General features: G+C 36.9%; 2 protein-coding genes across 3 annotated transcripts; both read right to left on the reverse strand.

Annotated features, from left to right (window-relative positions):
* Nucleotides 1-2154: 2154 nt before the first annotated feature.
* LOC131315128 (putative ubiquitin-conjugating enzyme E2 38) lies at nucleotides 2155-4382 on the reverse strand. The gene has a single exon (XM_058344204.1). The coding sequence runs from the start codon at nucleotides 4011-4013 to the stop codon at nucleotides 3111-3113; it is 903 nt and encodes a 300-aa protein (XP_058200187.1). The 5' UTR covers nucleotides 4014-4382; the 3' UTR covers nucleotides 2155-3110.
* Nucleotides 4383-8003: 3621 nt separating this feature from the next.
* On the reverse strand, nucleotides 8004-14964 carry LOC131315129 (peptide chain release factor APG3, chloroplastic). Of its 2 annotated transcripts, none has more exons than XM_058344206.1 (16): nucleotides 14662-14942; nucleotides 14520-14576; nucleotides 13769-13849; nucleotides 13606-13663; nucleotides 13407-13507; nucleotides 13261-13312; nucleotides 12869-12918; nucleotides 11967-12032; nucleotides 11725-11892; nucleotides 11345-11417; nucleotides 11032-11164; nucleotides 10360-10417; nucleotides 9935-9982; nucleotides 9394-9477; nucleotides 9105-9308; nucleotides 8004-8189 (listed from the first exon to the last, which is right to left on the reverse strand). In XM_058344206.1, exons 1-15 carry the CDS (start codon nucleotides 14809-14811, stop codon nucleotides 9237-9239), a joined length of 1251 nt encoding a protein of 416 aa, XP_058200189.1. In that variant the 5' UTR covers nucleotides 14812-14942; the 3' UTR covers nucleotides 8004-8189; nucleotides 9105-9236. The 2 variants fall into 2 exon arrangements, with proteins under 2 accessions (XP_058200189.1, XP_058200188.1); XM_058344205.1 differs by lacking the exon at nucleotides 8004-8189 and adding an exon at nucleotides 8808-9024 and having other exon boundaries at nucleotides 14662-14964.
* Between the last annotated feature and the right edge of the window lie 284 nt (nucleotides 14965-15248).

The raw sequence follows: 15248 nt of genomic DNA on the forward strand, positions 1-15248 counted from the left end.
AAAAAATTACTTATTCCATTCCTATTATCGAGACGAATTAATTAATAATTCATAAAATTTGGCACAGAATTAACTGCGAAAAAAATTTAAGTAAGGACAATTCTTATATTTAAGTTAAGTTCATAAGAATGCAGCCTAAACATGGGTACCTTCATTTGCCCCTGTCCAGTTTTTTTCCAACCTGTCCGGTCCAATTTTGGATCATTTGTGGGCACTTTCCGGGGCAACAACAATGATCGAAATTATTCACTGTTTAGCGCTCATCGAGAACATTGAGTGTGTCAAAAATCACGTTGGTCTGATATAGTTTGATATGATATCTAAATTCATTTATATTCAAATAATTATATTAAATGGGATACAATTCAATGTTGCACATTTCTTCTTGCAAACTTAATGCATTTAGAAATTATATTAAACTAGTGATTTTTGGCGTGATCAATATTTTCGACTAACTCTAAAAAGTAAATACTTTTGATCATTATTGACGTTCCGGAAAGTGTCTACAAATAATCCAAAATTCAACCAGACAGATCGGAAGAAAACTGGACAGGACCCTTTCCATGGGTGGGCCTTCCCGCAGCCAGTGGGCTGAGATAAAAAGCCATGTAGACAGAGGTTTGCGCTTCTTTTGTCAAGCGTAGGCAGAGAGCATAAAAGTCTATATAATTTGGGAATTGATAATACTAAAATTATTTTTGTTGGTGTTAAAATTTCAGTAAATAAAATAAATAAAAATCTTGTACGTTGTAAATGGCACAAATCTTATGTTCACTAAAATTTTGGCACCAACAAAAACGGTTTTAGCATTATTATTTCCCTATATTTTTTGGTAAATTTTGAGTTTGAGGTTTGAGATGTGTCTACTCAAAATGGATTTTTATCCAAAATTTGACTCAAATTTTGATTGTTTTACCAGTTTCCTCTGCTATTCAACCAATCAAATCATTTAATTTTGATTCTAACGCCATCTCTGTCTTAATCCTGTTTATCTCAAATTTCTACACTTGTTTCTTCCCTTCTTCAGCCCCCCCTCCCGCCCCCATAGCAGGGGTATGGGTTTCGAGATGAACGCTGAGCTGATGGAGAAAGGGGCTGTTGAAGAACTCGTTCAATACGCTGTAATTTCTTGGATTCTGCCGTTTTTTTCCATAGTTGTTTCATTGTGATTTGTTGAGATGTGAGCAAAACTACTACAATCAATTCCGAATATCATGCTTTGTTTGGCTTGTCTAAAAAGGACAGCTTTTTGGAATGGAAAAGAAAATTTAGCCAAAATTATCACAAGATAGCTCAAAGAATTAGGGGGGAAAACAGCTAAAAGGGCTCCGCTTCTTTCTCAAAAAAGAAGAAGCCCACTCTTCATCTTTATGAAGCCCGTACAGATCTTGATTTGTTTATTAATTTGGCAGAGGAGAAAATTCAGTGCTCCTCCCAGCTGCTAGGCAGAGTATAAGGCTCATGCGATTGATCACTTTTGAGGCTCAATTTTGTTGCCCTTTTCCTTTTCCCTTCTTTTTCCTCCAAAAAAATGCAAAATCGTGAATTGCTTCGTGAAACCATGATGGTTGTTACCTTAGGTATGTGAAGGATATCATCTGTAATGCTTTTGGGCTTTATTTCTAGTGAATTATCTATGCCAACTGTAACAACAGTTTCCTGATAAGTTACAGTTGAGAACTTAGTAGCACAAAGCGGAGGCGGGTGCAGGGGAGCGGAGGCACCTAGAAGCTCCTAAGGTTGGGAGCTAAGAAGCGTATATAGATAATATAAAAATATATATATAAAATATCCTTAAATACTTGACCATTAAACAAAAAGTGATACTTACTGAAAGTTTTTCCGATCTTAAAGTGTAATTATTGAAAGTTATATATATATATATATATATATGTGTGTGTGTGTGTGTGTGTGTGTGCGCGCGCGCGCGCGCGCTCAATTTGCAAAATTTCTTGACTAATATGATTCTCATATTCTTATTTCTACAATGGCATAACGCTCTTAAAAGTAAGAGAATAACTACCTTAATAGCCCGATAAACTCCCATCTTAGTTAGGAGCAAGCTCCCGTCAAGCTCCCATCTTGGGAGCGCCGATTCAAGCTTCCGTCTAGAGAGCGCACCCATTTTAGAAGGATCCTGCAACTAAGGTTGAGAAGTTTATTATTTCGACTTTGAGCCTCTAAATTCAATTGGAGTCCTATGAAGAGGTCAATAACTTCGAAATCTCAGAATTACATACTTAGAATATCTCATCAATATTGAGTAGGACTAGAATTTGTGAAAGGAAGTTACGAGTTGAGTATAAAGAGGGAGTATCTTGATCTATGGAAGCAACTGAAAGTAAAAATCAAGGTCATAATTTTTGTAGTAATTATTCCGTAAGGATACGTAACGTGTGGAAAACTAGGTTCAGATTTTGAATGCCTTTGTTTGAAGCTGAGGTTGCCTTTGCAGAGGTTCAAGTTCATTGATTGACGACTGAACGATGAACATGTTGTTCTCGCACCTCAATTTAAGAAAGCGTGGCAATATTGCCATTGGCTTATTAGTGGTGTTAAACATACTGATAAAGATCATAGTTGCAGCAGTTCTAGTTGTCTGTTTACACGATTTTACCTTCTACTTTATCCTGTTTTCCGGAAAAAATCTTGTGGAAGGTTGGTTGATTTGAAGCCCTGGCATGTATATTTGGTTAAATCTCATTCACATTTAGTATGTTCTTATTATTCCATGTATTGTAGATGTGGACATAGTTCGTCCGTTGAATTTCTGTTGGGAGTATAGTGCAAAATTTGCAAACCACAAGAGTGAAAGAAAACTATTATCGATACGCACAAAAAAAACACACACACATGAGAATATAGAGGCTACCTCTGGAATTATTTGCCTTCCATTGGCATTGTAAAGACTATATGGTTGACAGAACTCATCTTCTAAGTTTAGTAGAATAACAATACTGGGAAAGAAGTTCTAGTAAGATATGCTAGCAAGTCAGTAACCTGGCTAGACAATATCCGAACTCAAAAACATATAGAAGGAGATAGATAGCCAGGTAACTAATTCTATAACGGGAACAATCTATTTGGTGAGTCATTAAACAGCTGCAACTTCAGGCTAGCGAATCTGCCAGGTTCTTCGCTTTAGTAAAAACCCTCGAGAAAATCCCATAATTTGTGCTTCTTTCATCCATACTCACCTTTTCTAAAATTTCCTGACTGAGGTGATGCTTACAGTAGGCTCCCGTCCCCTCCAACGCCCTCAAGAGCTTGATGAACAGCTGCGTCACTCCCTTGCTCTCATCCATGTGCTCTTTATAGTTCATGAGAATTGCATGAGCCCTCTGCCTAAAGTGCCCTGCCACAAAGTCTTCAAAGTCCCTTGGTGGCCTCTCAAGGGTTCGAACAATTGCCTCAGAGGTAAATATGATAGCGTTCCTGTTATATTCCCGTTTCTCCAATTCCGTGAAATAAGGTTTGAAATTCAAAGCCAGTCGTTGAATCGCAACAAGTACTTGGAGAAGGTTGGATTGGTTAGGATCCCAACACTCTCCAGTCTCTAGAAGCCTTAAAAAGAGCTTTCCATCCGGTTGCAAACTGGGGTGGTTCAAATCAAGTCCCTGAGATTGGCAAAAGAGTTTCGGTGGGCAAGTTGGGTAATTGCTTGGGAAGAGGATGTCAAAGAAGAAGAGGACGTGGTAATAAGGGGTTTTGGGAGGGCCCATTATGACTGCTCTCATTAGATCAGTTCTGTTTTCGTAAGCTCTGACGAGGATCGAATTGGGTAGATTGGCTTCCAGAATTACACTTTCTTCTTGAAGCTTTTCGGTTAGTTGGCTACTGATTCCAAGGGGTGAATGCTTGTTTATGGGCTTCTTCTTGTCGAATAGGCAATAGAATGGAAGGTCACTAATGATGTCGAATTTCTTGAAATTCTTGAATCGCTTGTCGATTTCGTCTTGAATCTCTTCAATCTCTCCGTACGTGGGGTTTGCTTCTAACCCATTCACATCCATTGCAGTTCTTCTAACTTGCTTGATCTCTTGATATTTTCTATTATATGTCGAACCCTAAATTTATAAGGTGTGTTTGATCAAGGCCAGATTTCAATAATAGTTTTTGAGTTGGAGCAGTAGTAGTAGGAGTCTAATACAGTATGATTCAGTTATCCATGTGATTAATCCAAATAAGGATATCTGATGCAAATTCCATAGACTAGCTTTCCTACTCGGTGCCTCTTACTTCTTCGCCCTAGTCATAAGGCAATCATCATCCTACTTACTACTACTATTTTTTAGGGGTTTTTCTTGTCGTGTAATCCAGCAATTCAATGGAGGGTTTTTATTCATGTTCTACTTATTTTTTATTTTATTTTGAAATCTAGTAAGGACTTCAATATCCGTCAATTTTTCTAATTTTTAGAAACTAAATAGAAAATTTCTAAAAACATTACTATAAATATAAAAAAAGGAATATGTTAGGTGATGTGATTTTTTCTATTAATCGGTCAAGATCGAGGAAAGAATACACCTAATTGAAATTTTCTAATTCAAAAAAAAAACCGAGTAATTAAATAAAGTATACAAAGATTGAGAAACGAAATTTTTGTAAATTTTTTAGAAATTTTCTATTTAGTTTCTAAAAATTAGAAAAATTGACGGATATTGAAGTCCTTACTAGATTTCAAAATAAAATAAAAAATAAGTAGAACATGAATAAAAACCCTCCATTGAATTGCTGGATTACACGACAAGAAAAACCCCTAAAAAATAGTAGTAGTAAGTAGGATGATGATTGCCTTATGACTAGGGTGAAGAAGTAAGAGGCACCGAGTAGGAAAGCTAGTATAAAGAATTTGCATCAGATATCCTTATTTGGATTAATCACATGGATAACTGAATCATACTGTATTAGACTCCTACTACTACTGCTCCAACTCAAAAACTATTATTGAAATCTGGCCCTGATCAAACACACCTTATAAATTTAGGGTTCGACATACAATAGAAAATATCAAGAGATCAAGCAAGTTAGAAGAACTGCAATGGTTGTGAATGGGTTAGAAGCAAACCCCACATACAGAGAGAAATTGCATATATCTTTCAATCCATAATATTTTAGGCGATTTTTTGAACTTTGTTTAATAGAACAAATTAAAATTTATCAAAGAGGATCCATATTGCTTATAAAAAACATTATAGATTAAAAGATATAGTTAATATTTTCATAGGATTGGAATAGTAAAAATGCCAAACTTTATGGGATGGGGGGGAGTAATAATCTGAATAGAAATTTTAACTTGACTCAAAGTTAAAATTTGAATTTCATTTCGAATAGAAAATTTGCCAAACTTGACTCAAACTTTTAACTTTTCGAATGTCATTTCGAATAGAAAATTTGAAATTTCCATTACCTATGGTTTTGGACTAATCAATATGAAATTCAATTCTCCTCGCTCTTATGATTTGGAGAATAAGAACTCTTCTGTTTACTGAATTCTGAAAAAAAAACTTTTTTTCTTGTATCTTCTGTTTATTCTTTTTGCGAAAATAAAAATAAATCCACTATACTTTCGTGGAACATTCTAAAACCACAACCACATTACACAAACCAATGCACACCACAGTCACATGGGTGTGCGGGTGGGTTCCACAACCCATGTGAGTGTTTGTGTATTTGTTGTGTGTATTTGTTGTGTAACGTGTTTGGGATTGTAGAATGATATTGACTCTTAGATATCATCACTCTATTTAGATGCTAACAAATAGAGAATTTTCATGTTGTAATTGACTTGGTATGTTTTAACTGTGGTTTACTCTTACGTTTATAATGATGTGAGCGATGTCATCCTTGTAATTAAAATGCATCAAGATGGGTCTTTGTTCAGAAAATACTACATACACAGAAAATGTACCATAATTTACTGACTATAGTGTAGATTGATTTTGATGTAAACGCAGGGTAAGTTTAATGAGTCACTCTGCTCATCATTGTCTACATTTTTTGTTATTAGTTCGGTTGTGGATTTGGAAAATTTTTGGATTTGGTTTTTGGATAATGAGTGAGGAGAGAAAATAGGATAATAATTGGGGATAGGGGTAATAAGTAAAGAGAGATAGAGAGAGAAATGAGATTAATGATTGGATATGGGGGTAATGAGTGGAAAGAGAAATGAAGTAATGATTGAAAATATAGGTAATGAGTGGATTTGGGTTTGAAATTTTTTTTCCAAATCCACAACCGAAGAAGGGTAAGTGTTTCCTTTTAGTCTTTCCCTGGAAACAGCTAAGAGAAATGAAGTAATGATTGAAAATATAAGTAATGAGTGGATTTGGATTTGAAATTTTTTTTCCAAACCCACAACCGAACAAGGGTAAGTGTTTCCTTTTAGTCTTTCCCTGGAAACAGCTCACACAACTTGTGTCATTTTATCTAGCTACTAGTGGATGTTCGTGCCTGAAGGCACGACGCAACGCATTCTAAACACATTTTAAAGGTACGGCGCGACACATTTTTGGAAACAACTGGAGTAAATTGATCATTGCCCTGTTTCTCTCTTCTTCTTCTTCTTTTTATGGAAACATGTTTCTTTTTGGGTTTTTTTTTTTTAATCAAATACCACTAGACATGAATTTCTTTTCCCTTCCCCGCAGTGTTTATCTTTTTCTTTCTCTTATTTGCAATTGTTCCCTTTTGTTTTTCCCTAGCCATTGCTTCAGCCTTTCTGACAAAAAAGAGTACAATCTATATCAAAAAATTTAATGTATAAACCAAGAACCCATATGCTACCAAGCTACAGAAATTGGCTATATATAGGTCGTGACATGAAGAACTCATATACTACCAAGCCTAATAATCGTTTTATTCAACCTCTAGAACTAACACATCAATATACCAATCAAAGGCTGAAACTTCAATACACTAACACACCAATCAATACACCAATCAAAGGCTGAAACTTCAATACACTAACACACACTTCAATACACCAATCAAAGGCTAAAACTTCAATACACTAAACTTTTTCATGGATTAAACAGAAATTTAAAATACCAAGCTTGGTAATAGTATTTTTTTTCCTTATGTTTTTTCTTTGTTTTGAAGATTAAACAGTAATTTAGAAAAACCCTAATCTAGTGCTGGGGGTGGAGGATTCTTACCGGGGAGAGAGAACCAAATGGATTTTTTCATAGATATGGAGAAGATGTGTACAGAGATTGAGTTGATCAATCGGCGACGAATTGAGAGGGGGCTGCAACCCGAAACGTCGAATGAGTTGGTGGGCGCTAAGTGTTTCGTTGTGCGCCAAGGAGTGGGTGCTGAGTGTTTCGTTGTGCGCCAAGGAGTGGGTTCTGAGAGAGAGAGAGAGAGAGAGAGAGAGTAACTATTGAGGGAGAGAGGAAGACAGAAACGACTGTAACCTATTGAAAACAGGTTGAAACGGGTTGAGACTTGTTAACAGGTTGGAATCAATGATTCAATCCAACAACTGTAACCTATTGGAATTTCGATCTGACGGCTAAGGAAGTGCTTTTGTTTGTATGGGTAAACAAAAATCACTTTTATAATATAGAAGATTGGCAACAAAAAAAGAAAAAGAAAACATTATTGTAGGTCTACAGTGTGAATGGAAAAATTAAAAGGCAATCACAATTTGAAAACCAAATTGTCGTGCATGTTATTGTAGTCGTTAGTGTTGGCTAATAGATAAGATTCTCTTGTATCTGTCAAAGGAGAAATAACTAGACTATGATCTTAATTAGAGGCGATCGGATGGCTATAGAGGTGCTCGTGTTTGTATAGGTAGATAAAAACCGTTCTGTTTTATAGTACTCCTTTGTTCCTTAATTTTCATTGATCCCTTTTTGACGTGCATCTAATCAGCTCGATGAATATTGTAATCTTATGAATATTTTTCAAATGTTCTTTACCAATCAAAAGATCCCAATTAGCCCTTCTTGTAGATAAATGAAATCATGTACAGTAAATAATTTTTGAGATGTCCAAAACAAAAGAAATAGACAGATTACGGAAAAGAGAATGGCATGAAGCTCAATTATCTTTTCCTCCAAAGGCTAGCTAAACCTCTTACTTATAGTAGTATTTTGTTATACAAATTTGTGCTAAATTTGGCACGGTGTCGATAGGTAAAATTTGAGGAGTTCTTCGCCTCTTCATCTTTTCCGAGCCACCTGCATATCACTTGTCATTTAGCATTTTTTTTTTTTTTTACCAGACAGAAAATGCAAATATTATATATAAAAAAACAGTACAATAAAAGCGGACACTACCGGTCCGAAAATATAGAAACAACAAAACCAAAAAAGAAAAACCTCCTAGACACACGACATTGGAGCCGGACCCGTCGAACACACTCGTGAAGAGGGGGATTGGTGAGGCCGCCGTTGAGAGGCCAAGTATGAACACAAAATAGACCCTCCTGGATGACCCGCCGCACCAACTCAAACTCATCCCGCCGCAGACTGAAGGCAGAAACCGCCACAATACAAATTTAGTGCAAGTGTTTATACTTAAAAATGTCTGGCCAATGGAAGGCTAATTTTTAAGCATGAGCTAAGGTAACTCCACAAATTCGAAACATAGCCTCGCGTTTGAATCTCCTGTAGTTCTACATTACCCTTTTAGTTGTAGATTCAAATGGATGGCGATGTCGTAGAAAAAGTTGTCTAATCTTCGTAATTAGTAAAGGCGTCAAAGCAATGCCCTCGCTTCCGAGGTATTTATGGTCCAAATAAGAACCCTTAAAAGAAGGTGAAACCCACAGAATAGCACACAACACAATGACTATATAGGACCAATCTCATGAGATTACTCTATGACAAGTATAACACGATGAACAAATAGAAGTAATCTTTGATGGGGAAAATCAAGAAAGACATATACAGCACTTTACTTGTAATGATGTAGAATAACATTGCTGATCCCAAAAGAAAAGTGAAGTTCGATCTTTCCAAACTCTTATATGGTTTACACCCCAGTAGTGACATCCAACACTTGAGTCATACCCTGCCAATGCATCCCAATGATCAAGAGAAACATCAATTTCACATTACATTGACAAATTTAGTCATAGTACGTCACAGTACCTGGAGATCGCAAAGACGCGCCATGGCATCTGTATTTCAGTTGTTAGTTGAATAGAAGGTGAGTGAATCGAAGCCTCAACTATCCACTTATTGCCCTGTAACTAGAATAACTCATCCAGGAGCTCTAAGATATCAGCTAGCTGGAGTGGCTACAGATTCAGCAAGTACTTCCAGAATTTCCTTTTGTTCCATAGTGGTGCAAGACTGAAAGAAAAAAATTTAGGACGGTAGGGATCTTTGCATTCCAATAAAACACTTTCACAAAGCATTATAGACACAAACGCAGTACCTGAACCGCTGTCTCCATATCACCAGCAAGAAATGAAGTGAGCTCGAAGTTCATCTTCAATCGGTGGTCAGTAACCCTATTGTCCTGGGGAAAGAAGAGAAAAAATAAATCCAACCTTCTCAGAAAAATACCCAACATTACTCAGAACTCAGAAGTGATAATAAATAATGACGAATCACTCAAACAGAAACTTTTCATCATTTTCCCATTTGCAATTACAAGCGGTGATGATGAAAAATTTCTTCACAGGGACAAGGTACTGGTTTCTGGTCAATGGCACCAACAACTTGAATTACTTCATAGAGGCAAATTTTCCAACAGCCTGATGGATTTCTCACCATTCCTCTGTTTCTCATCCATTCCGTATTGAAAGGCTCCAGAAATTTACAAAGGTGCCATGGAATTATTAGATAAATTAAACCAGTCATTTAAAGCAGAAAATGGCTGGAATAACAAGGTTCATGTTATGCTATATAAAACTTGAGGGAACTAAAATAGTGCCACAGATCCACAAAAAAAAAACTTAAAATAGTGCCAGCACCTTGTAATTGTATGTGCGAATCTTCTCTGAGCGAGAACCTGTACCAACCTGCATTTTTGGAAATAGCATGAGACAACTAGAATCTAATCCCCCAATATTGGTCATTTCGAGTAAAGCAATGTTTGACAAGACTGCATAGCATTTAGTATACAACTGCTCTGAATACTTGAAATGTTTGCTCAATATATATATAGGAAATTCTAGCAATGTCAGTAGTCAACAATAGGAAACTATTAAGATGAGAGAATATTTGTCAATATTTTTTTTTTTGCTCAGCAAATATTTGCCAGTATTTGTTTGTCAATATTTTAACGGCAACACACCAGCATATTCCAAGTTGCCATGCCAAGAAGCCAATAAGCGCAATTTGCTACCATGTTCTGGCAACGTGCCATCAACAAACTCCACAAGCAAAGTAATCAAACCTGTGATTTTCTCTGATTCCTTAGCGACTCTTGCTGCTCCCTTACTTTAATCTGATACCTGTAACAAGGCCATGGGTCATCAGGCATGTGCGGAAAGATGTAGATCCATGGCTATCCTACAAAGACACTTTGAAATACATACTCCATGACCTGAAAAGACACGTCTTATAGAGCCGAGTAGACAATTTCGATTACTGTAAACGAACCACAAGCAATGGGACAGTGGCTTATTGACTTGAGGAAATGAAGGACAGAGGACAAGATATGAGAACAATGCCAAAAGAACAAAAATTCATCATAATCAATAAGGAGGATTGCTAGGAGGCCCACTCTATAATCATCACATAACAACTATCCAACAGTCAAATTTCACAAGAGTTTCTGAATATCTTCCCCAAAGCATGAACCTACGATTACCAGGGCAAATTGATACAAAGACTCAACTGTTCAACATCTATATAGGTCACGTCATTCCAACAGACAACAGCAAATATGAACTTAAAGAAGGAGCACGGGGTCTCAAAAGTCACCAGAACCAATTTGCACGAGTTGCTAAAAGATAAGCTCTCAGTAGACAATTGTCACCTTGGATTCGAGTGAGGTTGGTTTACTTCTAATATCAGTCTGTGACATGCAAGTTTAAAAGTGGAAAGTTAATCTAAAATGTCTCACAATTTTGCTCGCAACAACTGAAGAGCACGGGCCTTGTTCTGGAACTGAGATCTCTCTTCAGTGCAAAAGATTCGGATTCCAGTTGGTTTATGGAAAAGATCAACGGCTGTCTCCACCTTGTTGACATTCTGCCCTGCATGGTAAACTCATGCATGAGATATTACACATAAACAGAATTAAAAAAAAAAACCATATAAAAGGAAACATGGCATGCACAAAAATAGGAAAATGAAGACATTCATAAATTCCTTTTTCCAAATATAAGAAACTGATTCACCAGGTAAAAGATTAGCAAAATGTGTTCCGATATTACCTCCAGCACCACCAGACCTAGCTGTTGTAAGTTCTATCTCTTTTGGATCAATTACTACTTCAACTTCTTCAGCCTGAAACATAATAAGGCATAAGGACAAAGAATCAAGCACGAAGAACTATGCCTGGATTGAGCAGAGTATACAAGAAAAAAGTATAATAAATTCAGCACCCTCTGTGAAACAACATGAAATGTAAATTTGGACCAGAATTCCCAATACTAAAACGCTAATTTGACTAATCAAGACAACTTGAAACATTCTGTCATGATCCATTTCTAATTTACTTACTCTTTACATATAAATTGGCCACTATATGCTGGGTATATCATAAAAAAGGCCAAACATAGGCATGTGAACTCTTTGCATGAAGGAAATTCACCTCTGGCATGATTGCCACAGTTGCTGTGGAAGTATGAATACGTCCCTGGGTTTCTGTCTGAGGAACACGTTGTACCCGATGGACACCAGACTCATGTTTCAGTTTACTATAGACACGTTTGCCTTTGACTTCCATCACATACGTCTTGAATCCACCCTTTTTCTCAGTCTAAAGAGAATACACAAATTAGGCAAGTGGCAACACAAAGATATAACCTTTGTGCAGGCAAGTAAAACCTCTACCTCAGAGCATGAAAGGGGTGTGTACTTCCACGAATTCCTCTCACAGTACTTTTGATACATTCGTACCTGAATTATTGCAAAAGAATTAGCATGGATAAGAGACTAGACTTCTACAGGTGTGCCACAGGGACTTCAAAGCAAGCTTGCTTTGTTGATGATCAATTTGCAGGAGCACTAGAAGATCAGAATAAGAGAAGGAATCTGTTATGGTCCCCAAACTCCCCAGAATTACTTTCCTCTCATAACCAAGGTTAAAGGAATAGTTAAGCTGAGTAGACAACCCGTCAATTTTTCCAATTTGACAATTCTCATCCGAAAGTGGAAGATAAAACTCAAGAAAAACCAGCAAAAAGCTGGAAATTAAAACAGTTAGAGATTACGGTTACAAACACAGGTATTTTGTGAGATTGATTTGTCATATTGATGTTGAAGAACTCAAGCCAAGATAGCAAGCACAAACGTGAATTTATTCTCCAACCCCATTTGCACAGAAATCCCCTTGGGCCCCGTTGAACCTGAGTGATCATGCAAATACCTGCTTTGCGTGGGATTGGGAGATTGCACTACACGAGTCCGCGGTATTAGTATCAACCTTAGTCACATATAATTCTTCAAAATACTACACGGTCATGCTTTCAATCCTCGCTCTCGCAAATTTTAGTAATTTGGAATGTGTTTCAAAGACGCTTTCACGCTCACACTACCATGCACACACGCAAATAGTGTGACTTAGGTATCAACCCAAAAGTGGGCATACCCACACAAAGGGAAAAAAAATATTGATTCATGTTTCACATCCATGTGACTAAAGATTTGAAAAAGATGAATGCATAAACCAGCATCTAAAGATCAAAGTGATACATGCCACATGCTTGGAAGGAAAAAAAGAGACGTGTACCTACAAGATCAGCAGCCCAAATTCCAGCCTCGTCACCCCCAGTACCAGCCCTCACTATAGAACAAGACAAAGAATTGCATATATTACTGTTCTATTGCGATGAAACAGAGACAAGTGAAACGGAAACAAAAAACGAGATTATCACCAAACGCGTGCAAAGTTGCAAGCAGCTTGTGTTATGTCACTTAATGCAAATCAAGCATCTAATGCAAGCATTGACTGTCGCAAATCCAATTTTATCATTAGAATACCACATCAAGGTCGAACATCCAGAAGCTATAAGACCTTCCAATTCATTGACTTATTGAACAGGAGAATTATACCAGCATTTAAGTTGGCATGATGATATCCACAATGAGGCAAAGTTGGAAGTAAATGAAGGAACAGCTTATTCACCTTCAAGCATTATATTTCTTGAGTCAAGAGGATCACTAGGAAGCAGCATCAACTGCCAATTACATATTATGGCAGAGAAATTCAATCAAAGGACTACAAATATCTTGTAGATTTATTGCAAAAAATATATTGTAACATGTAAGAACCTTTAGCTCCTCCTCAAGCTTTTGGAGTATATTTGACAAGGTTTCAATCTCTGAAGCTATCATCTGTGCCATATCATCATCAACATCCTCTTTCCCTAGAGCTGGTATAAAAATAATGAGGTCACAAAAATATTACTCTTCAAAAATATTCCTTAATTTTTCCTAACTGACCAACAAGAGCACAAAAGTAGAAGAAAACCTTTTGCTTCTTCTAATTGCTTCTCGCAATCCTTGAATTTCCTGAATGATGATACGACCTACTAATTTGAAGAACGCACAACCAGATGTTAAAAGACAAAGGCAAATAAGTGTTACACACTCTCTAGTGCGAGAAGCAAAAAGAACATTGGAAGCTGCAGTACCCCATCAAGCTCTGACAAAGACTTGGCCAACTTTTGGTATTCACTGGGATTTGAAACTACATCTGGATCAGCCATCTTCACCTGCGGCACGGATTATAATGTTCAGCATACAAAAGTGACGGCATCCACAACAAAGCGGTACCATAAGAGCCCATTGATTATGTCATCTTGTCACCATGTTTTCTCTCACAGTATTTGATATATCACTTCGCTCAGATTCACATATATGAAAACCTTCGTCATAAAATAAAGACACAATTAAATTATTTACAGCCCATCACAACCACTTCTTACGACTACTTCCATTCAAAAACCTGAAAATCTCATTCCTTCAATCAGCCCTTCAGTACTTATTATGACAAGTTTATCTGAATTTTCGCACATTCTCTAGTATTGCCTCACTTATTTCAACAATGCACTCATTACTCTAGAGTTCTTCTAGCTCCATATTTCTCAGGCTATCCTTCCACACCTACCGTTCTCTTATAGAGTGATTCAATACAATTTCTATCTCATAAATAATATCCCTAGTATCAAACAAGTAAATACCAATATGCACATCGTAAGTGTTCATCCATGTCACCAAAACAACAGCCTACGATTCCAGATTCAGGGTTAAATTTACAGTTACAATTCTACAAGTGCAAACGAAATAAATACTAAATGGCGAATCGTGAATGGAAAAAGTAAACTAGTCACGATATTCAACAAATTAACAAAGACAGGCAATGGATAAGGTTGGAAGTTGTACCGATAGTTCTTTCCAAGTTTTCTCAGCAGATTCCAGCTTAGCTATTAAATAGGGTTCCTGCAGCAATAACCGTAAGTACTCAACCCCTATTCTGCGAAAGCTATGGCAAAAAACGAAAAACAACTGGGGAAATTTCACGCACCGCCATGCAAACGATTCTCCGAGCTGTGTGATTCGACGCGGGTCGAAGGGTCACCGGTGTTCTCCGTAGGTCGGAGGGAGGGTTACGGAGAGAGAATCGCTTGGAATGGGGAGAGATCAGTGAAGCGAAGGTCGTGGTGAAGGTATTCATGCTAACCGGTTGGGCGCCGGAGTTGTGGATTTGGATGAGTGGGCGCGACGAAGGGAAGTACGGTTGGATAACGTGCGAGTGAACCACTAGGAGAGAGTCGTGACCTAAGCAGAGGCGGCTTCACGTGGAGTCATGAGTGTCCAACTGAAAAAAGTGCAATTTTGTTAGCTTTTTTTTTTTTAAAGAGGAATATTACTTTCTTTTTTATTGATTAAAATGATATGAATTTCGCAAAAAAATGATGTCATGTTTACGTTTACCGTGCAATATATTTTTTGGTAAGCATAACATCACTTTATGGTAAGATCCACACCGTTTCAACCAATAAAAATGAAGGTACAATTGAACACCCTTAAAAAATATATATATTAATATCTTACTAGAATCATCAATCATGTGTTTGTTCGATTATGTTTGTAAAATATTTTTTATATAAT

This window comes from Rhododendron vialii, chromosome 13a (assembly GCF_030253575.1).
Source record: "Rhododendron vialii isolate Sample 1 chromosome 13a, ASM3025357v1".
Taxonomy (NCBI): Eukaryota; Viridiplantae; Streptophyta; class Magnoliopsida; order Ericales; family Ericaceae; genus Rhododendron; species Rhododendron vialii.

Excerpts from the sequence above, each read along its gene's own strand:
- LOC131315128 (XM_058344204.1), bottom strand. The coding sequence starts at position 4,013 with ATGGATGTGAATGGGTTAGAAGCAAACCCCACGTACGGAGAGATTGAA.
- LOC131315129 (XM_058344206.1), bottom strand. The coding sequence starts at position 14,811 with ATGAATACCTTCACCACGACCTTCGCTTCACTGATCTCTCCCCATTCC. Across the intron at positions 14,577-14,661 it reads GGAGAATCGTTTGCATGGCG|GAACCCTATTTAATAGCTAA; the intron begins GTGCGTGAAATT and ends TTATTGCTGCAG. Across the intron at positions 10,418-11,031 it reads CAGTTGTTGCGAGCAAAATT|GTATCAGATTAAAGTAAGGG; the intron begins GTGAGACATTTT and ends GCCTTGTTACAG.